Source organism: Mytilus edulis, chromosome 5 (assembly GCF_963676685.1).
Source record: "Mytilus edulis chromosome 5, xbMytEdul2.2, whole genome shotgun sequence".
Taxonomy (NCBI): Eukaryota; Metazoa; Mollusca; class Bivalvia; order Mytilida; family Mytilidae; genus Mytilus; species Mytilus edulis.
In genome coordinates this window covers 27,105,931-27,128,516 of record NC_092348.1, presented here as the reverse complement: position 1 = coordinate 27,128,516, position 22,586 = coordinate 27,105,931, and the positions used below count along the sequence as shown (strand labels likewise).

Here is a 22,586-nt window from a genome sequence, read left to right as displayed (position 1 = left end):
TGATAATCACATGTTTAATGGTTACAGCTACTTCAATGTATATTTATCTTACATGTGTTCGTTTTTAATTTTGCTTGTTAAATAATCCAATTAAATACGATTTGGTTTAGAGCGACACTAAAAGTCTGGTGATTTTTAATTAATATTGGATTATAAAAGTCACTATTACTGTAAGTCTGCTTGTTATGAATAAAAGATTTATTTTATGACATCAAATTTATTTGAGCATTAAGATTGATTAATTTTTATATATAGGCCCTACATACGTCTTATTTTCATATACCTGATATTTGGTTTCCATTTAATTTGTAGGTGGTTCGCCATTATTATCCGTCTATTAGTGTGTTCTTCGTCTGTACCATCCATCCATTATATGTCTATATTTTATTAGTACAATGTACCAACTGTTCATCAGTTAGTTGATGCTTTAGTTCTTGTGTAGTATTTTAAACTTAGTTGTATTGTATTTTAAGCTCCGACGGCATCAATTGGGAATTTAATGGTCGCAAATTAAGTTAAGGCTAGGATGAAAAATGTTGTCCTGCATTTTTTTTAGTTGTAATCTCTGTCCTGCCTTTTTATTTTTCACTCTATTCGGTCCTGCTTTTTTTTTAAAGTTTATCCTGCCTTTTTTTTTACTCAAAATTCCTGTCATGCCTATTTTTTCAAATTTCATCCTAGCCCTCATAAAAATCAAATGGTAGCTCCCTTAACGCAAAATAAAATGGAAAACCCCACTCTATAGCATAAATACTTTTATCTACCAGCTGATTATCGATCTTAATGAAGAAATTAAACTTTTCTATACTAATTCCTTTTACTTACATGTAGATTTCCCATAAAAAAAAATAAAAAAAAAATAACAGCGGCATCGATAAATTCAATGCTGATAAATTTGTTTTTCATGTTTGACTTCATAAACAAAGTTTTCTTTTTGAAGAAAATATGTAGTTCCTTCAAAGTATCGGTTACGTATCATCTGACAAAAGTCAATAGTGAAGTCAATATTGAAAACGGCAAATACACCAGTATAAAAAAATCTGGTCAACGGACATTTGTGTGTGCTACATTGTACATGGGTACTAAAACATTTGGTTTAGATGTTATGTTACCATAAGCATACTATTAGATAACAAAATATCTGGTTTAATCAAAGCGTCAATGGTACCAAATACATAGTTGACAAGAACACCTGGGTTAAGGTGATACCCAACAGGTGACACCAAAAAATTTTTTTTATGATATACCCAATAAATAAGTGACAACAACACCTGGTTTAGATTTCATGCTACCCTGTGCATTGAGGACTAAAATACCTGGTTTTAGGATTGTATGCTACACCAAAGATAGGTGATAGCAACACCTGGTTTGATGCTAAACAGGTATTAAGATTCCATGTTTTCTTGTGTCCAGCCCAAAACAACATCTGGTTTACTCCACAAAGGTGGCAACAGCAACTTGTTCAAAGATTCTATGCTACCCTGTGCACAGTTCAAAACAACACCTGGTTTAATGCATTAAAGTGACAACAGCAACTTGTTCAAAGAATCCATGCTACACTGTGCACAGTTGAAAACAACACCGGGTTTACTGCATTAAAGTGACAACAGCAAATTGTTTAAAGAATCCATGCTACACAGTTCAAATCAACACCTGGTTTACTGCACATATATGACAACAACAAAGTGTTCAAAGATTCAATGCTACCCTGTGTACCGTTCACAAGACCTTGTTCAAAGTTTGCATGCTACCCTGTGTACAGTTTAAAAGACCTTGTTCAAAGATTCCATGCTACCCTGTGTACAGTTCACAACAACACCTGGTTTAAAGATAACATCCTACTCTGTACATAGAAACATAGGTGACAACATCACCTGGTTTAAAGATTCTAGACTTTACCTCGTCAATAGTTAATTTCATGTCTGTTTAAATGGAAACGATTTCAATAAATCATCACTTTACAGCTACCTGGTCTAATTTTGACCTTAAAGAGCATTTAAAATTAAAGAAGTGGCTCAGATAAATCGACGGATAAATTGACGCATGCATATATAAGTGATACCATGTAACCGTTTGGTCTGTCAAATTTAAATGAACTGATTTAATGACCAGTTTCTTCCACCTATCAAAATAAAATAGAATAAAATATATGCCGAATCATTTTGTTAATCGTTAGATCCATACATCTTCCGAAAAGATTTCTATTGTATGCAAATATTATAAAAGTTCTCTCCCTACACGTCTATAATTAGTTAACGAATAGATCATATTTTAATAACATGCCTGCATCAAGAACCAAGGTTTGTCACCTAAATGTCATTTACACCTGACAACATCATTATATTCATATAATTTATCAAGTCATTTAACTCATAAAGTGACATATCTTAACTTTCCAAATTAAGAAAAGGACGTTTTCAACCATTAAATTATGTGGAAAGGATATCTTATTTTCCCATCTTCGATAATAAAGCGATGAACCTAAACCAACCTTGCTTTCTTTTATAAGGACAAGCTAAGGTGACATGACAATATCACCAAGAAAAGTACGGTATCACAGATATTTGTTTTTCACACTAAAGTCTAGATTCAATAAGATAGAGACACCGGTTATTATTAACCATTTTATTTCATTGCACTTGTATAAAAATCTGTTTAAAATGTTTCACTTTTGTCGTTTGGAAGGTTTCCCACAACTGTATTTAATCATTAAACTGGTAAAATCAGTTATCAAATCTTTCATTACCCTGCTATTATTTTCATTTTAACTGATTAATTTGACACAAAGAATGAACTGATTTGAATGAAACTTTGAACAACTGTATCTAGACTAGTGAGAAAAATCTTATTTTAAACGGAGATCGATTACTAGACTAGAATTAAATGTTGCTTGTCGTAGTTCATTCGGATTAAATCACCCAATAGTTTATTGTTCTTGTTACTTTTAAGCCTGTCTGGGTCCTGGTAAATTCTGGTCGGTAACGTGGGAACAAGCACCGGTTTTCTGCAAGTTTTATAATCATAATAGTCTATTTCCTTTTTACAGGACGGTAAAAGATACATTTCAGTATCCTCGTGAATCACAGATTGAAGTTTGTTTTCATGATCTTCATCTTTAATGGAATAAATCTTAAATTTTGGCTTTCTGCATTTTGACAATCTCTTTTTCTGTTTTTGAACACAATGTTTGAGATCACTGTCAGAGTTTTTACTTTCTACTTCCGGTGTTGCCTCATCAACTTGATAAGGCAGTTCTATTTTCTCGTTTGTGCATACGTGATATTCATTGTCATCCTCTGATTCTGATTGGTCGGCGAAAACATCCGGGTCAGAAACTTCCGACTCCGATGTATGTGGCACGCTAGACGACTCTGTCGAAACAGTCGAAAAAGAATCAGTTCGATTGCATCGTGATTGGTCAGAATCAGTTCTACTTAAACTCTGGATAATTTCTCGCACTTGTTGTTTTAAAAACAAATTTTGTTCAATTTTGTCCAAAAACACAGGATATTCACATTCAGTACTTTCCCCAGAATTGAGATCATATTCAGTCTCACTATCGTCTAAATTTTGTTCCGAATTTTGAATTCGGGTTGGTAGAGCTATCGAATCGGTCTCACTTCTACTACAATTTAATAAATCCACACTTTCATATGTCGGAGTTTTAGAAACCCCATCACGTACATTCAAATGTGTTATTGTATTAGTCAAATCAGAATTAGATTCCAGTTGAACTGTCGACTCTTTGACAACGTCATTATGAGATCTAGATAAATTTGTAGCACTTTTTATGGCACTAAATTTGGCGGGAATACGTCTGGCAGGCAATACCGGAACAACCATATATGGCCCTTCCTTTTCGTCTTCCTCTGTTAGACTAGAAGTAAATTTCAAACCAGTCAAAATTCTGAACTGGCTTGCTATAATGTTATCTGGGAGATCCTTAATTTCATCATAAATATGGGGTGATGACGAGCCATGTAAACTCGTCGGACAGTCATTTAATGCTGTAGTGTTTTCTTCCTTTGGCACAACGTCTGCAACTTGAACACAATTATTTTCGAACTTCCGGAATCCATACGGTGAATTGTCTCTAGATTTAGAATCTTTAAAGCCATATTCTGTTGAAGATTCATCACTACTATCATAACATTTCCGCTTATGCTTTCTACCTTTGAACCATCGAATCATATCTTGATGCTACTTCAATCTTCCTGTAAAAAAAATAAGTATACAATATCAGCATAGTTTTGTATAAATCGGACCATCTATTAGTCTTAAAATTTGACTGAATGCATGTAATATAGACCAGGAAAAGCGACACCTTGACATGAATAATTTATGAGGTGCTCCCAGTTAAGCATTTCATACGTTCTAAAAAGTTAATGTTAATGCACATACACCTATCAAAACCACGTTAATTCAATTCTAACGGAAATGTATGTTTCCCAGACACAAACTAGAATAATTATGAAGGGTTTATATTGACAAATCAAGTTGAGGTCAAATATGTAACAAGGTAAAGAGTTTGGGGTCAGTCTGCTTGGAGGTATTTATAAGCTACAAACACTAGAGTAATGTATTGTCGTTGAACACCAAACAGCAGTATTGAATTCAATTGGTGCAGTTACCATTAGTGTTTCTACACAACGTAAGGTGTACATTATTTATATAAACAAAGGTGTCTGTCAATGTTGTCCTAACTCCGCCCCTGTCTTAATTTGAGAGGTATCAAATGTGCCTTTACTTACATTACATTACATTTTCTTTTACTTAAATTATGATTTAATGCAATGCAGTGTCGCAATTCACTTAATCTGCACTTTAACATCAGATGTATCTTTACAAAATACATTTTCAAAATGTTAAGGAAATCACATTACTGTTAATTATGACACCTGCAAAAGCTTTTAAATAACTACTTGCCCATTAACCTATAAAGCGGTAAATCGTTTTTGTTAAATCATATATACATCCGTTTAAACTGTCGTACTTGTTGGCATAAAATTGTCAAATTGAAGACATTTTTTTTATACGAAATATATTTTAATGTCATATTTAAAAATATTTTTATGATTGATGGTAACGTCTTTTTTTGTATTAACCTAAATGGTACTATTTATACGAAAGGCTACAGGTAACAAAACGGAAAGATACATTAGTATAATGTAACAAAAAATTGACTGATTACAGGCATTTTTTAATAATTACATCATTAACAGGTGTCAAATAAAAAGATTGATCTATTATAACTTATAATTTGTGGGAGCATTTAAAATCTGTCTGGATATGAAGGCGAGTATATGATTATAATGCAAGAAAATTAATCATTTCGAAAAGAGGAAGTCTTGGTATTTAGATTGTTCATTTTAAGGAAAGGCTAATTGTCGTTTTAGTTGTCAGAAAAGGTCTTCAATGGACCAAAAATCACGGCAAAAAGACTAATTTCAAATAATGTACAAAGATTGTGGGAAAATAAGTAGTTGTTTTGTCAATGAAAATGTTAATCAGAAGTTTATCAAAAATACACATTTTGCCAAATATATATCAAAATAAGAAGATGCTGTTTGATTGTTAATGAGACACCTGAGTACCAGATATCAAATGAAGTGCATAGAAATGGCAAATAAAATCCACCCCTCGGCCTCCCACAATGCAACAATGAGCCAAACCCATACCTCATAGTAAACTACCCAAGGTGATAAAGAAAATACTGATTTCTGTGCATTAGATATATAAAAATAATCCTCGAGTCAATATTGTATCTTTAATGACTTCCTCTTTTTTTTTTAATTTTGATGCAACACTTGTTAACAAATTCATTTTGAAAAGAAAATATTCCTCAATATTTCCCTGTTAAATTAAAAGAAATTTAGAAAATAAACTACCACATCTTCTTTTTTATATTTAAACTTTTAACTGTCCTTTTCAGTTCTTCAACTGATAATTGCTAATCAAATTTATTTACACAAAAGGAAAGTAAATATAATTTTGATAGAAAATAACCTTTTAACCTTTCTCTTCAGCTGATATAATTGCTTATAAAACTTACTTAAAAGACAATGAAAGTTAAAATAAATAATTTAGCCATCATGACTTTACCGTATGACAAAATCAAGTGCATCTCAAAAGGAAATGTTTATCTATGTAAACTAATACAACATATTATTGTTGTTAATTGTTGCGCAATCTGTAGGCAAGGGTAAGTACAAGATTATGTAAACAACTTATGCATCAGACAATATATAAAATATTGATATTATAGATATACAGGAGTTTCTATAACCACATAAATCTTGTATATGTTGTCCCATCAGAACGTGACACGCATGTGATATATTTACAATGTGTATTATATGCGCCACATCAAAGGAAAAGACAACTTAGATGCACTTTCTCTATTTGCATAATGCACTTTAGTGATTGTTAGTGTTCTATTTTGATTTATTATCATGGTAGTAATGTTCCTTACTTAAATATCAATTATAGACTTTACTGTAAGTAGATGTCTATAAAAATGTATGTAATATATCTGGAAAGGTAAATAATGCACTTGCTGAATGTGCGGATTAAAAAATGTTAAAAAGATATATATACATTTGCATTGAACATCGTTCTGTAGGGCCTATATATGCATCATATTTAGTGTAACTGCATATAAGAAAACATTTCAAAAGTTTAATCAAAAGTTTTGTAGACATGAGTTAAAAAAAGTGTAGTCCACAGTGGATATATTTTTCGGTAAACTTGTGCTGTTCTTTTGTTTTCCTGCTCTGTTAAAAGATGACGCACCAATGCAGCTGTTTAAAAAATAACAAAAATGAATTTCTAACATTTGTTTTTTTGTTTCGAAAATTTCACAATTTCACTTATTTCAAAATGCTACTAATTAGAACCAAAATTTTACTGAAAAGTCAGCATGAAATAATTCTTTTTTTTAAATTCCAGGTGCAATTTCTAAAAACAATCCATCCTTTTAATATTGAAGGGTAATGTGGTAAACATTACTGCAATTGCATTAACGTTTATGATCATCAGTCATTTTTGTTCTGAAGGATGTTAATAAGGTTGTTTACTCATTGTTGACTAACACGGACCTTTTAGCCGTATCGGTCCATCACACTCACTCCTACTATAAAAACATATCGCTTTATCTATTATTAATATTACTACTTGTTACAGAAGTTTGCATCAGAACAACATTGCAATCTGGTGATTTGGACCCCTTGGCTATATATTGATGATGTCGGGACTGATTTAGACAACTGAAATTGATCCACTGTAACTTATCTCAGCAATGACACACATCTACATGGCCCCGGGATGAAATAGCAAAAATATTGTGTTTAGAATAGGGTTGTCATGTAAATTATGTATTTCACAAATAAAGTTGTTAAATTTTATTGATTTAAGGTATCATTTTATTTAAGAATAATTGTAACTTTAAAATCAAGTCATGGACCTTTAAAATATATTCATACAATTTTCACAGATAATAAAAATCGAAGGTTAAATCGTCATTAATGATACGTGACGTCGACGTTTTAATTTGAATTTCTTCTCTTTACTATAACATTAACAAAAGGATGTTTTTTCTCATTAAAAACATAAATATAGTGAAAAGATTCAGTTTATTACAGTAAGAACATAATAAATAAACGAATTTCTATAGAATGAATATGTATATTAAATAATATACCGAATCATTAATCAATCTGTATAGCTCAAGACTTAAAAAACTTTTCCGACGTAATTTCTCGTTTAAAAGTGAGAATATTTTCGTCGACAGGTATAACTTGATACCTACAAGGCCATATCTATGCAGTAAATAAATATTGTCCCTGTTCTCTTGAAATCTACGCCTATCTGTATAAAATTTCAACGATCCTATTTAAATCCTTGAAAATGGATCATCCAAAGAGATCAATAAAACGAATCAGAACACCACTTGTAATTCAAAAATCTCCTTTGAATTTTAAGAAACGAGACGTGAAAATAATCTGCCTGTTCGTTAAATGTAAACATTGTATCTTTCAGCTTATTTTTTCAAAGTTTAAACAGTTAGCTTTTATTTACTTATCAGTTTTGAACGAAGGTTGAAGATTTAAGATAACAAAAGGAACATTTAAAATGGACTTTAATAACGACCAAACAAGCTTAATTTATGGTTGCCGCGTTTTTCAGCCCATTACTTCTGCGCTTGACCCACAAAATTTTTTAAAAGTGAATTGAACGCCAAGATTGTTATCTTTTCTCTATAGTACATGACGATACATCTTTTAGGTATATATAATATATAATACAAAAGGGATACAAAGTATATAGTACAAACGTTTTACTCTGTAAGTGATACATTTAATCTGGTGTCCATTTCGATACGATAATTGCATCAGCTGAGCATTGCACAAAATGCAGTTTCGATTCGGATATTTCAAAAGTCATTAAAAATCAACTATCTCCTACAGTGCTTTTAATTGCCATAAAATTATCCTGATGAATTTGTCAACAAAATTTTAAGCTTCAGTGATATCATTGATATATCAAAAAATACAATATTAAAGTTACCAATAAAGCAAAAAAAAAAAAAAAAAAATATGGAAGACTACATCAATTACCAAAATAAAACAGAAACAATGAAAAACAATGATGTACAAAACTTTACACTTTGAAAAGTTACAAGAACCCTTCATAATACATATGTAAATGCTGGTTCTAAAGAAGGATAGGCATGTCCTGCTCAGCTAAAGACACCTGTCGTATTTGTCATAGCATGGAAAATTCTATTAGAAGAAAGACGTGATAGCGATCATGATATATCAACCAGTTAGTGCTTTCGTACCAACGTACAGTGTAACCATGTGTCTGTCTGAATTTCAACATAAATCTTTATTTTTTGCTTGTAGATATTAACAATGCGTACCACATTTAGACGAGTCATGTATTTTAATAAATTATTTTATAGATAAAGTATAAATTGCAGATTGTCATAAACTTTTTCCACCGGTTACATCAGTATATTGTATTGTCAATTTGTGTTGTGTTGTATGTACATGTATGTTTCAAATTTAATCGGAATATAATTTCAAAAGCAAAGGTTTCTAGGTTTTAAAAATGATGTCTTTATATTTAAATTGGAAAAATCCGAGGAAAAATCAAACTTTAATTTTAAGTTTTGTTTAGCTTTCCTTCAGCATGAATTCACATTGTTTGACATGTTTTCAAATAGTTCTGTATTTATTAAGCCAAGTATTTGGTGTTACGTTATGCCAAAATAATTAAAACGGTTCAAATTTTCATGCTTTGACCATAAATTGACCAGTATGCCAATAAATAGGACTTAGCTCAGTGTTTGACAAATATACATTGTAGTTTAATTAAATGCAAGAACTTTTCTTGTTTCTTTTAATTTTTCCTTAACTTTTTCATGCCATCTTCTGTTTTTCGATTAGAGGGTGGGCTGTTCATGAGTATCTAGAGTACTAAGCTAATCTTGCCATACATTTCGGTACAATTCATGAATGGTCCTAACCCAATTAACATTTAGCCAATAATTCCTCTTATTTAGTTTTGATTGAAATCAACAGTAGTAAATTGCGATACAGATAAAGGCAATTCGAGATAACGAAGAAACGTTGTCAAGTTCAGTTTGTTCGAATCAACAATGTTGGGTCGATACAATTGCGTATTGATTATTAAAATGATTGATTCAAGTTGATATTAACGCAGCCTTTCGTCCTTTTTCGTTCGAGAAATTTATTTCAAATTTAACAAAAAATGCACCTCATTTTGGGTTCATATTTACCATGTTTACCTTGTTGAATGGCTCTCACAAGAACGTTAAAATTAAACAGACATTAATGAAGTTTCAGTTGTGTTAAAATGCATCTTTGTGTGTTATAGCAACAGGGTTTTATTGTACGGATGCACCTTAAAAGTCCTCGTTTATTCATTTTTTGTTGGTTGTTTATTGTCACATTGACGTACAACATCTGTTTTTTATTCAAATTGAATATAATCTAACTTAAAAGATAAACACTCCGACTCTCAGTGTAAGAGTAGAATTACAGTGAAATACATAAATGCAAACACCGAAATGAAATGAATACAACTGAAGTCTTTGTATTATCCCGAAGATGGTTTTCAATTTTTCAATACCAATTAACCGAAAAATCACTTGAACGCTTTATTCAATAACGATGTTACAATGATTCTCAACTGGTTTCCCTTTTGAACTGTTTTCTGTGCTTTTGTCCTTATGGTTATCTTGTCATCATACAGAAGTACATAAACTAAATAAGGTTTGTCAATTTTTATCACTTAAACCAAAAAAAGATTTTTGTTTTATTTTAAGTTAATTCGGTGAAAAAAAACATGATATTTTCTCGAAAGATAAGAAACAATTGATTGATTACATGCAGCTAGAACGGTCACAGAATGAACCAAACAGTGAAGATCAGTGAAATGTAACTTTATTAACTAAAGACCTCCGTGGAGTTTGGAAAAAATCATTTATAAAGACATGTTAGAAAATACCACAGCAGGATGGATTATTCAATATCTATGCAGAAAAGAACTGCGGGAGACTGAACAGAAAAAACCTTGTAAATCAATGTTAAAACCCTAGTTTTCATTAAGATATAAAAAGTCAATTAATATAGCAACACAACTATGATAAAAGTCATGTTAGCAAGGGAAAACATTTATTATATCGTTTTAAATTACTTCTTTTTTTATATTCTATAAAGAGGCATAATAAAAATATATTAAGCTATCAGATACATTTTGGAAATTAATAATGCATTTTATTTTAGAAAAAAAGCCCAACATTTTATACGAAACATATGATATGTCATAAAATTTCTCCATCTGCTGCAGGGGTGACATGTCGTGTGAATCCAGCCATATACACACAGTTAGTAACACAATTACACATGTAACATGTGTGTTAATAGTTTATGTATGTCCAAAATTAATTTGTTTGTTACATAAATGATATAAATGTCTTATTACTATAACAAGATTGTCTGATATACCCCATCGTTAAGGAGCATGTCGACCTTATCATATTGACAGTGTGATGATTCTATTGAATTGAAATTGCTTGCATATATTTTTCCTTTTAAAGTTATTTGATTCTAAGTGTGTTCAAGAATTTCAAAAAGATAGAATTTGAATAAAAAGTCCACAAAAATGATATTAAACATGGAACTGTGATAACTTATTGATTTTTTCAACTTTGCCATTTTGTCTGTATGGGACAGTTGTCAAGGTACACGATCCAGGATTTTGAAAAAAGGGGGTCGGGAGCTAGCAACTCAATGTTTGGAGTGATACTTGTAAAAAAATCATTGCATATATCAAATTGTAAGCTTCATAAGGGGACCGGGACCCTTATCCGCTTATGTTGTCTTCTCCTTGTTTTTTAATATTGCAGATTGAGTTAAAATGTACCACATCATCATTGACCCCAATAAAGTTACAGATGGAGACATTAACCTCAGAAAATAAATCCACAAGAGAATGACATATTGAAAATGTATTAAAAAGTGTAATTTGTCAAACAAACAATTCGCAATAAACCAATAGATCTAGAATTCAACTGGGATCAACTTTAACAGTTATAGTAAATGGATTTTCCTGATTTCCATGTTTATAACCATTCTTCAGGGACCAAAATCCTTTCATGACCTCGCAATGAAAATCAACTAGATATATAGGACTTCCATATCAAAAGTTGACACAAGAATTTTCATCAATTCCAAATAAAAAAAGAGGAGAAAACTATCAAAGGGACTTCAAATTAATAAGTCGAAATTAAACTGACAACGCAATTGTATCTTATGAAAGCTGATTACAATTTTTTTCCCATAATTTTTAGAAATTGTGTCATTTGGTTTGGGACTTCACCAGTTTGTGCAAGAAACCTTTTTAGATATTAAAAATAAAGGCAACTTTATACACGATCAGTAGCACTTATAAGCTAAAAGAATATTTACAAAAACCATCTTAAAATTGAACAGGCGTATATATCAAATATTTGTCTCAACATGGCTTCAGGGATTTGTTCATGCACTATGACTGAACATTGGAGTTGTCAGTATTTTCACACAGGTTTGAATACATACATGGAGAAAACTGATACAAGTTGAAATCTGTCTGAATTACCAAAACGTGACAACAACAAAAGATCACTACATTAACCTATAGACTAAAGAACTGCTTGATTTGTTATAGGTTTATATAGAGTATATAAGAGATTAAACTATATACAAAATGAAATTACTGTTGATTTTGTACCAATAATGTCTGTAAAGATTTAAAAATTGGAACTTTTTCCCACTGTTAAGAAGAACAAATGGAATTTGGTTAGCAATGGAAGATTTTTAATATTTACATTAAAATGTTTTTAGACAATTATCATGTAAACATACAAAAAATCATTCTTACTCGCGGTCGTCGTTGATTTTTATAAACTCTATCATCTGAGAAACAGTTAAAATATTCAAAAATTACGAGGAGGAAGGAAAGAAGACCCTATCATTAACTTCATGACAACACACGAATAATTATTTTTTTTGTAAATTGAAATTTCCTTGTGTGTTGATTAATGATGAACTAAAATAAAACCACACACAGCCTGGATACATACCTTTTTAGATTCTATATTGAGATCCATATGCCATCTTTAAAGTTTTCTCAAAATGTAATCCTTAGGACATCAAGATTGAATGCTTATACCGTTAAGGTGTTGAAATTTAACTCGACAGGTAAAAATCTAAACATGCACACCTGAGTTTAGGATAAAAGCATATTAAATAGGCGGAGCTTTATGACATTTATATGTCCAATCAGCCCGAGGCTTTCAAACCAACATATAAAGCGTCAACACTGCACAAAAGCCATTCATAAAATGTAAATACAGCTTCTGTATAAAACAGCATAAAACTATAGTGTTACTTAACTTTTGAAAACAGATATTAGCCTATTCACAGCTAAATGGATTATAAATATAGTGGAATGAAATGTCATTAGATATTGGCCTTGCTTCGTATGAAAGTATATAAAAGATTTAAATATGCATTAACGTAAAAAAAAAAAACGATTCATGCAGGCATAAGAAAGAACCTTTCATTTTGTGAATTATTAAAGTGCAAATATCTATTTGTGCAGCATCTAATTGTATTTGTTCATAATTCAATTATGAATGTTCATTTTTGACAACTCCTGACCGTAATTGATATTCTAAAACCCTTAGACATATTAATTCAGTGAACAGAAGTTTCAAAGATAAGAATTTAGGTGCACATTAGCAGCAACTTATGGTGCTTGTAATTTATAATATGAAAATTATATATTCAGTGAAAATATATGAAAATTAAATTCTGACATACCAAAATTTGCATTTGAAAGATTTTATGGTCATTAAAAATGCTGAGAAAAGTTTAATTGCAAATGCTGTGTCACATTACAAAAGGAAGCAAAAAATAGAGTAAAAAAATCAGGTTAAGATTTGCATGAGAGAGTTGCAACCTTGCACTTTTTGTATGTATACCAAAGCAATAAATGCAATAAATAATTATATCAGTTCAAATATCTGATAAAAAGAGATGGAAGATACAAACACAGTTTACAAAAACCACATTCCAATAATCAAAGCACCGTGGTAAATAATTGAAAAAAAGTTGAATTAGTAAAATAGCAGTCAGGGTACAAAACGAATCACAAAATATAAAACAGCAACTTCTAAAATACTATTTGTGGTTGTTCTTCCGAGCAGTAATTCACTGTGTAGAAACATGATCTTATATGAACTAGTGATCCCCGAAATAATGACCGATACATGTATGCTAGTAAATAAAATATATAAACAATGTGTTTATATAGAATAGAATATTTAAACTATAAAAAATATGCATACAATATTCAGCTGATAGTAACGCTTTAGAGGATTTCATCTCATTAAGAAATGCATTTGCCTTAAAATTGATATTGACATAATAAATTTATAGATTGAATATGTGACATAAACCAACTATTTAACAAAGGCTGTTTAAAACAATGTTTCAATTTCACAGTGCACACTCTATGACCGATTATCGGTACAGCAGATGCATTATAATTCAATATATGCATGTGTAATACATATCAAAATCTACCGTAAACGATTGCAAAATCCATTTCATTGTATTGCAATGGTAATCAGAAACACAGATAAAAATCTGCTTTACTCGGAAAGCAACACAATTGTTTAATAGCAATCGGTAACACAGGCCCTTTTGTGCAGTAAATCGCATTATTTAAGATACAGACTATACAGTATGGAGCAATACTCTAATTTAAGATGTATCAATAATGAAAATTGCCTTCATTGAAATTTGAGACATATGCATAAAAAGAACCATTAGACATGCTGCTTTTTAAAAGAGCCAATTGAACATTATCATTAAGGGATAGACAGTAATATAGTGTGAAAAGAAATGTCGCCTGATTTGATATATAAGTGATATGTAGACAACTCTGATAAAAAAGTATGACAAGTTTCCCTTGTGCTTATTTCTGCAAAAAAATAAATATCAGAACCTACTGCAAAGTAAAGACTGTTTTATATAATATTTTTGAAATTTTTCAATATATGAAAATAAGCTTCAAATTGCTGTTGAATATAATTTTTAAAAGCATTTTACCAAAATGGATAATTTGGCATTTGAAAATGATATATATATCTAGTTGTGAAGAAGTGGTATGATTGCCAATTAGACAAATATTCACCACAGGGAAAAGGACGGTTATGTACAACACAGGATACCATACCGTATGTTAAAACGTGAAATAGTCCTTAAGAAAAAAAAAACGTTTAGGTTTACTTGCAGGTATAAATTTTACCAATTCGATTGTGTTCCATTAATTTAATAACTAGAAATTAAAGAAACAACAGACACGGCTTCCTTTGCCTCATTTTGGACTTAAACCTCGAATATGATATACACGGTCATCTCAGTACCAGAGTTTATGACAAACGAGACGATTTTAATTTTGAAATCTCCCCCCTCCCCCCCCCCCCCCCCCCCCCCCCACTTTAGTAGCAATATACCAACTTCACCTGCATAAGGGATATACATTTTCCAACTTATTTAGTATTCAAGAGCATGCATCAACTTCTCAAACTTTGGATAACTTAGCAGAAAGTTGATTATGTCTGTTTTGACACACTAGAACCCTTGTTGTTCACGCATCGTTGTAAAAATAACGGAATTTGATTACGTCATTTTCAAAGAGTTCAGTATTTTTGTGATTTATTTTTAAATATACTTAAGTAGCAATATACCAACTTCACTTAAGGGACATACATTTTCCAACTTATTTGGTATTCAACAGGATGTGACGTTATCCAAAGTTTTGGGTTCTGTTTTGCACCATCTGATTTTGCCGTTACATTCAGGTTTAAGTTCAAAATGAGGCAAAGGAATCCATATCTATCTGCCCTGAAGTTTTCAGACGAATCAGCAAAACACGTTATTTGGCTGCTACCCCTTTATTTTAAAGAAATTTTGCAGTTTTTATAGTTATTATCTTGAATAATATATTTATATAGATAATGATAAACTGTACAAAAATGTTTTCTTCATTTGAAAATGCCTGTACAGGTTTGGGGTGGGGGGAATTTTAAAACATGATACCGCATAATTGTCAAAACCCCATTGTAATTGGAATATGATATATTGTAAAAGTCAACGGACGACAAGGACGGACGCCAAGTGATAAGAAACGCCTACTTAGCCCTTTGGCCTAGGTCATCTAAAAAGTTCTTTAGCCGGTACCTAGATTATGCTGAAAAATATTCCGTATCAACTTAACAAATAATACACGATGGTCTAGATCACTGGTACTGATGTTGTTTATCCTCTAAATAACGTATTATGTTATTCTTGTGTTTGGTCTACTTTTGGTGGTATCTATTTTGCCTGGCTCTGTGCTTGTTTATCCGGTCGTTGTGTTGTTGTTCTGTGGTGTGTCAAAATGTGATTCTTTGTAACATGTGACGTGGCTCTGTACTGTCTTTACAATTTTTAGAATAACTTAGTTTGTATCAAGGAGATATTCTGGTAGGACACAGTGTCTGTAAATTGTGTCTTTTTAGGATAATCTAGTTTGTATCAATTAGATCCATTGATAGGACAAAGTGTCTGTAAATTGTGTCTTTTAAGGATATTTTAGTTTGTATCAAGTAGATATGTTGATAGGACAGTGTCTGTAAATTGTGTCTTTTAAGGATAATATAGTTTGTATCAAGTAGATATGTTGATAGGACAGTGTCTGTAAATTGTGTCTTTTAAGGATAATATAGTTTGTATCAAGTAGATATGTTGATAGGACATAGTGTGTTTAATTGTGTCTTTAAAGGATAATATAGTTTGTATCAAGTAGATATGTTGATAGGACACAGTGTCTGTAAATTGTGTCTTTTAAGGATAATATAGTTTGTATCAAGTAGATATGTTGATAGGACAGTGTCTGTAAATTGTGTCTTTTAAGGATAATATAGTTTGTTTCAAGTAGATATGTTGAAAGGACACAGTGTCTGTAAATTGTGTCTTTTTAGGATAATTTAGTTTGTATCAAGTAGATACATTGATATGACACAGTGTCTGTAAATTGTGTCTTTTTAGGATAATTTAGTTTGTATCAAGTAGATACATTGATAGGACAGTGTCTGTAAATTGTGTCTTTTAAGAATAATTTAGTTTATATCAAGTAGATATGTTGATAGGACAGTGTCTGTAAATTGTGTTTTTTAAGGATAATTTAGTTTGTATCAAGTAGATATGTTGATAGGATACAGTGTCTGTAAATTGTGTCTTTTAAGGATAATATAGTTTGTATCAAGTAGATATGTTGATAGGACACAGTGTCTGTAAATTGTGTCTTTTAAGGATAATATAGTTTGTATCAAGTAGATATGTTGATAGGACACAGTGTCTGTAAATTGTGTCTTTTAAGGATATTTTAGTTTGTATCAAGTAGATACATTGATATGACACAGTGTCTGTAAATTGTGTCTTTTAAGGATAATTTAGTTTGTATCAAGTAGATATGTTGATAGGATACAGTGTGTGTAAATTGTGTCTTTTAAGGATAATTGAGTTTGTATCAAGTAGATACATTGATATGACACAGGGTCTGTAAATTGTGTCTTTTAAGGATATTTTAGTTTGTATCAAGTAGATACATTGATATGACACAGTGTCTGTAAATTGTGTCTTTTAAGGATAATTTAGTTTGTATCAAGTAGATACATTGATAGGACACAGTGTCTGTAAATTGTGTCGTTTAAGGATAATTTAGTTTGTATCAAGTAGATACATTGATATGACACAGTGTCTGTAAATTGTGTCGTTTAAGGATAATTTAGTTTGTATCAAGTGATACATTGATAGGACAAAGTGTCTGTTAATTGTGTCTTTTAAGGATAATTTAGTTTGTATCTAGTAGATACATTGATATGACACAGTGTCTGTAAATTGTGTCGTTTAAGGATAATTTAGTTTGTATCAAGTAGATACATTGATATGACACAGTGTCTGTAAATTATGTCTTTTAAGGATAATTTAGTTTGTATCAAGTAGATACATTGTTAGGAAACAGTGTCTGTAAATTGTGTCTTATGAGGATAATTTAGTTTGTATCAAGTAGATACATTGATAGGACAAAGTGTCTGTAAATTGTGTCTTTTAAGGATAATTTAGTTTGTATCAAGTAGATACATTGATAAGACACAGTGTCTGTAAATTGTGTCGTTTAAGGATGATTTAGTTTGTATCAAGTAGATACATTGATATGACACAGTGTCTGTTAATTATGTCTTTTAAGGATAATTTAGTTTGTATCAAGTAGATACATTGAAAAGACACAATGTCTGTAAATTGTGTATTTTAAGGATAATTTAGTTTGTATCAAGTAGATACATTGATAGGACACAGTGTATGTAAATTGTGTATTTTAAGGATAATTTAGTTTGTATCAAGTAGATACATTGATAGGACACAGTGTCTGTAAATTGTGTATTTTAAGGATAATTTAGTTTGTATAAAGTAGATACATTGATAGGACACAGTGTCTGTATTTTAAGGATAATTTAGTTTGTATCAAGTAGATACATTGATAGGACACGGCGTCTGTAAATTGTGTATTTTAAGGATAATTTAGTTTGTATCAAGTAGATACATTGATAGGACACAGTGTCTGTAAATTGTTCCTTTTTAGTATTTTTGATTTGTATCAAGTAGATACATCAGAAACATAGTGTACATGTCTAGTGGCTTTCGAAGCGTTCCGTAAATTGTATAATTATGATATCATTTGGCCACCACTTTTAGAATCACTTAAGGCATTTTTATTGCATGCAACTATATTTATTGCTTATATGTCACTTGAAACAAATTAAATGGGTTTATAGGACAGCTAACTGTTATCCGTAAAGAAAGATCACGTTGCAAAATTTTGCTATTATTGTTATCCCATTCTCAAAAACGGATCAATGTTGTCATGGTACATGTATAGAAATAACAGAAACTAAACTAGAATATTGTCTAATTTATTTGTTAAAAATATGAAATGCAAAGACCAAAGGTTAAAGTCCCCTTATTCTCTGACTTTGGTGACAAGTACCAGTGTTCATGTGTTCTAAGTTTTAAAAGTTTGAATACATGTAGGAATAATGGATTCAGTTTCATTTTGAATCGGAGATATGGTAAAAACCAATAAGCATGAATAAAGCAGCCACAAGAATGTACACCTTTGCCGCTTAGCTATATATACAATTGGGAGGTTGTTACATAAAATAGCCTGAAATATATAATAAGCCCGATATATTCACATCTGACGGCGTTACTTTATCTCATGTGGGCAATTGTTTTTTTTTCTTATTTCATTACAGGGTAATTTAAATATAAATATATGTGTGTGGTCATTTAAAAGTACGGTCACGGCTGGTGTGTTGTGTCGCTACCGCATTTGTGGCGGTGGTCGAACTCAGTGTCCAATAACTCTTGGCATAGCCACTGAATTCGACCATGTGGCGAAAATAGCGACACAACATCTACAAATATATTATGCTTCTTATAATGGAATTATGTATCCGCTGAGCTTCTGTTTCCCAGGGCCAGCATCCGATATATTTTGGAAGCAATAATGTTAATAAGGATATTATATTGATATATAAGGAAATGACATTATAAGGAATAACAATAAGGTGGAAATAAGGAATAAGAATAATGTGGAAATAAGGAATAAGGAATGGACAATAATGTGGAAATAAGGAATAAGGAATGGACAATAATGTGGAAATAAGGAATAAGGAATGGACTATAATGTGGAAATAAGGAATAAGGAATGGACTATAAGGTTTAATTATATATACTAGGGACTTGCCAATTATGTTTCTCGGCAGTCCCATTCTTTGTCAAGCCGTGGCCGTACAATTTTGTACTTTTGCCAAATAAAATATTTCTTACTTTATATATTTGTATGTCATTTGGCCCCACGTTGTCTCAGATAATAAGATTTATTCCTATGAAGAATAAATCCGGTTATCGGAGGAAAGTGGGCTTACGTTTTGGGAGTTGTCCCGCTTTGAACACGTGGTGGAACTTGTTATGTATTATGAGTCACGTTAATTATTTTAACCTTGATAACTGTGACGTCATCATTCTTTCTTTACCACGTACGATACAGCAGAGGGAAGACGCAAAAAATTGGGTTCCGTATGAATTAACTAATGTTTGTTTCAAAAGTTACCCACCCACCCACCACTTAGATAAAAGACATACTCCTAAAATGTAGTTAATATACATGTGTTAAATGTTATATTATGTTATATCATGTTGTTCGTTTTTCTGCTGTTTTTGTTCTATTTTTCAGGTTGAAATGACTGGTAGCTTATTCCGATTGTAATCCCAATCCTTCGTCACGGCTTCAGACAAAGACTCCGACCATTGTAATCCCAATCCTTCGTCACGGCTTCAGACAAAGACTCCGACCATTGTAATCCCAATCCTTCGTCACGGCTTCAGACAAAGACTCCGACCATTGTAATCCCAATCCTTCGTCACGGCTTCAGACAAAGACTCCGACCATTTAATGGCGAAAATAGCGACACAACATCTACAAATATATTATGCTTCTTATAATGGAATTATGTATCCGCTGAGCTTCTGTTTCCCAGGGCCAGCATCCGATATATTTTGGAAGCAATAATGTTAATAAGGATATTATATTGATATATAAGGAAATGACATTATAAGGAATAACAATAAGGTGGAAATAAGGAATAAGAATAATGTGGAAATAAGGAATAAGGAATGGACAATAATGTGGAAATAAGGAATAAGGAATGGACAATAATGTGGAAATAAGGAATAAGGAATGGACTATAATGTGGAAATAAGGAATAAGGAATGGACTATAAGGTTTAATTATATATACTAGGGACTTGCCAATTATGTTTCTCGGCAGTCCCATTCTTTGTCAAGCCGTGGCCGTACAATTTTGTACTTTTGCCAAATAAAATATTTCTTACTTTATATATTTGTATGTCATTTGGCCCCACGTTGTCTCAGATAACAAATAATACACGATGGTCTAGATCACTGGTACTGATGTTGTTTATCCTCTAAATAACGTATTATGTTATTCTTGTGTTTGGTCTACTTTTGGTGGTATCTATTTTGCCTGGCTCTGTGCTTGTTTATCCGGTCGTTGTGTTGTTGTTCTGTGGTGTGTCAAAATGTGATTCTTTGTAACATGTGACGTGGCTCTGTACTGTCTTTACAAAACAAACAAATATATATACAAACATATACATGGCACAATAACACATTGCTTATTAGTGATTAAGATGATAACACAATGTTAACTGCTGTACTCCTATCTTTGAAATTTATACGTTTATGTCGATTTGATTGTTCATACATCGTTGTCAATATTATGGAATTTTATGCGACTGACAAACACGTGAGAGGTTTGGCTACCTATAGAACCAGGTTAAGTCTACCATTTTCTACATTTCTGTACCAAGTCTGGAATATGACAGTTGTTTTCCATTCGTTTGATGTGTTTGAGCTTTTGATTTTGCCATTTGATTAGGGACTTCCCTTTTTAAATTTTCCTCGGAGTTCAGTATTTTTGTGATTATACTTTTTTGTTATGGTTAAACATGTTCTTCCCCATTATATTTAGTATAAACATCTGAAATTGAAGCTTTGAACAACATGAGACACTTATATATAATTAAGTAAATATATGTTTAGATCTAAACTTAATATCAAGATAAAGCGCTTTTATAAAACAAAATCCAAAGACTTGCACGGAACTGCTTGTCTTTTGTTTCAATGACCCTTGTATGAAAACAACATATTGGTAAATTGACTCTTTTGATATATAGATGGATTGTTCAAATGTCTGTCAAGTGTTTGTTTCCATGGATCATTATCTAGTTTAAATACACAAAAAAGTTTTTTTTATTTAAATTATATCCCATTGGCGATGGGTGAAAAAAGAGTAACAATAAATTTAACAAATATAGATTTTATATGAACAAGAATTCAAGTGATGTTAAGAGCATTGAATTAAGGATGGAAGGGTGTGTCAAAACAGTACATTTTAATAAAATTACAGAATAAGAATGATGAAGCAGTTCTGTGTTATACTTCGCTACAAGCAAAAGTAAAATCACAAAAAATACTGAATTCCGAGGAAAATACAAAAGCAAAATCAAAAGCTCAAACACATCAAACGAATGGATAACTACTGGTTTTATGCATGGACTAAAGATAATTTTTACTGGAGCCAATTTTTTAAGTCTTTTTTAAATTTATCAGTTTGCAAAGCAAAGTTTGGTCATAAAACTTTCGAGCTTGATTTTTGTACTCAGACTCGAAAATCAATCAATCAAATTGCTGGATTTCATGTTTCGAGCATGATTTTTCTGTTCCGAGCACTGAGCAAAGTTTTATGCCTTCAATGCCTGGTTTGCCTTATTTATCTTTTTTTTTTTGCTTTTCAACGTTTGTGTAAGTTTTAGTCTTCGAAATATTTTGACCTGGAACATCAATGAAGGGATTTTAATGACTCACTTTTTATGAGCATCGAGTGCAGTAAAAATGGTACTGTTAACAATTGTTTATATATAGCTACACCAACTGGGGTTTTAACGTCCAACACAGCAACAAATGATGACGTCCAACACAGCAACTAATGATGCATTGAGTGTGAGACACTTAACATTGAAGATCACATTGAAATAAAATTGTCTCTTCTTTGTTGTTCGCATATGTTTGTTACTCTTGTGTTTTTTTGGGGTTGCATCCTTTAATAACTTCATAGAAATTTTACCATTCAAGTTCAGAGATAAAAAAAACAAAGACTTTAGAATCCGAAATAAATCTAAACTTGCTGTCCAAATTCTCATTCAAAGTTTGGAGAGGACGAAAATTGTATGAAACCGGTTTTGAAGACTTGGTGGACATCTATACTGAATCAAATTACATAAAAGTAATAGTACTTCGAAATTGATAACAAAATATCTTTCT

The 22,586-nt window shown here is 31.3% G+C and overlaps 1 protein-coding gene across 1 annotated transcript; it reads right to left on the bottom strand.

The window, feature by feature from the left end:
• Positions 1–2,610: 2,610 nt before the first annotated feature.
• Positions 2,611–12,952, bottom strand: LOC139523321 (uncharacterized). The gene is made up of 2 exons (XM_071317197.1): positions 12,650–12,952; positions 2,611–4,214 (listed from the first exon to the last, which is right to left on the bottom strand). The coding sequence occupies exon 2, from the start codon at positions 4,189–4,191 to the stop codon at positions 2,869–2,871; it is 1,323 nt and encodes a 440-aa protein (XP_071173298.1). The 5' UTR covers positions 4,192–4,214; positions 12,650–12,952; the 3' UTR covers positions 2,611–2,868.
• Positions 12,953–22,586: the final 9,634 nt, after the last annotated feature.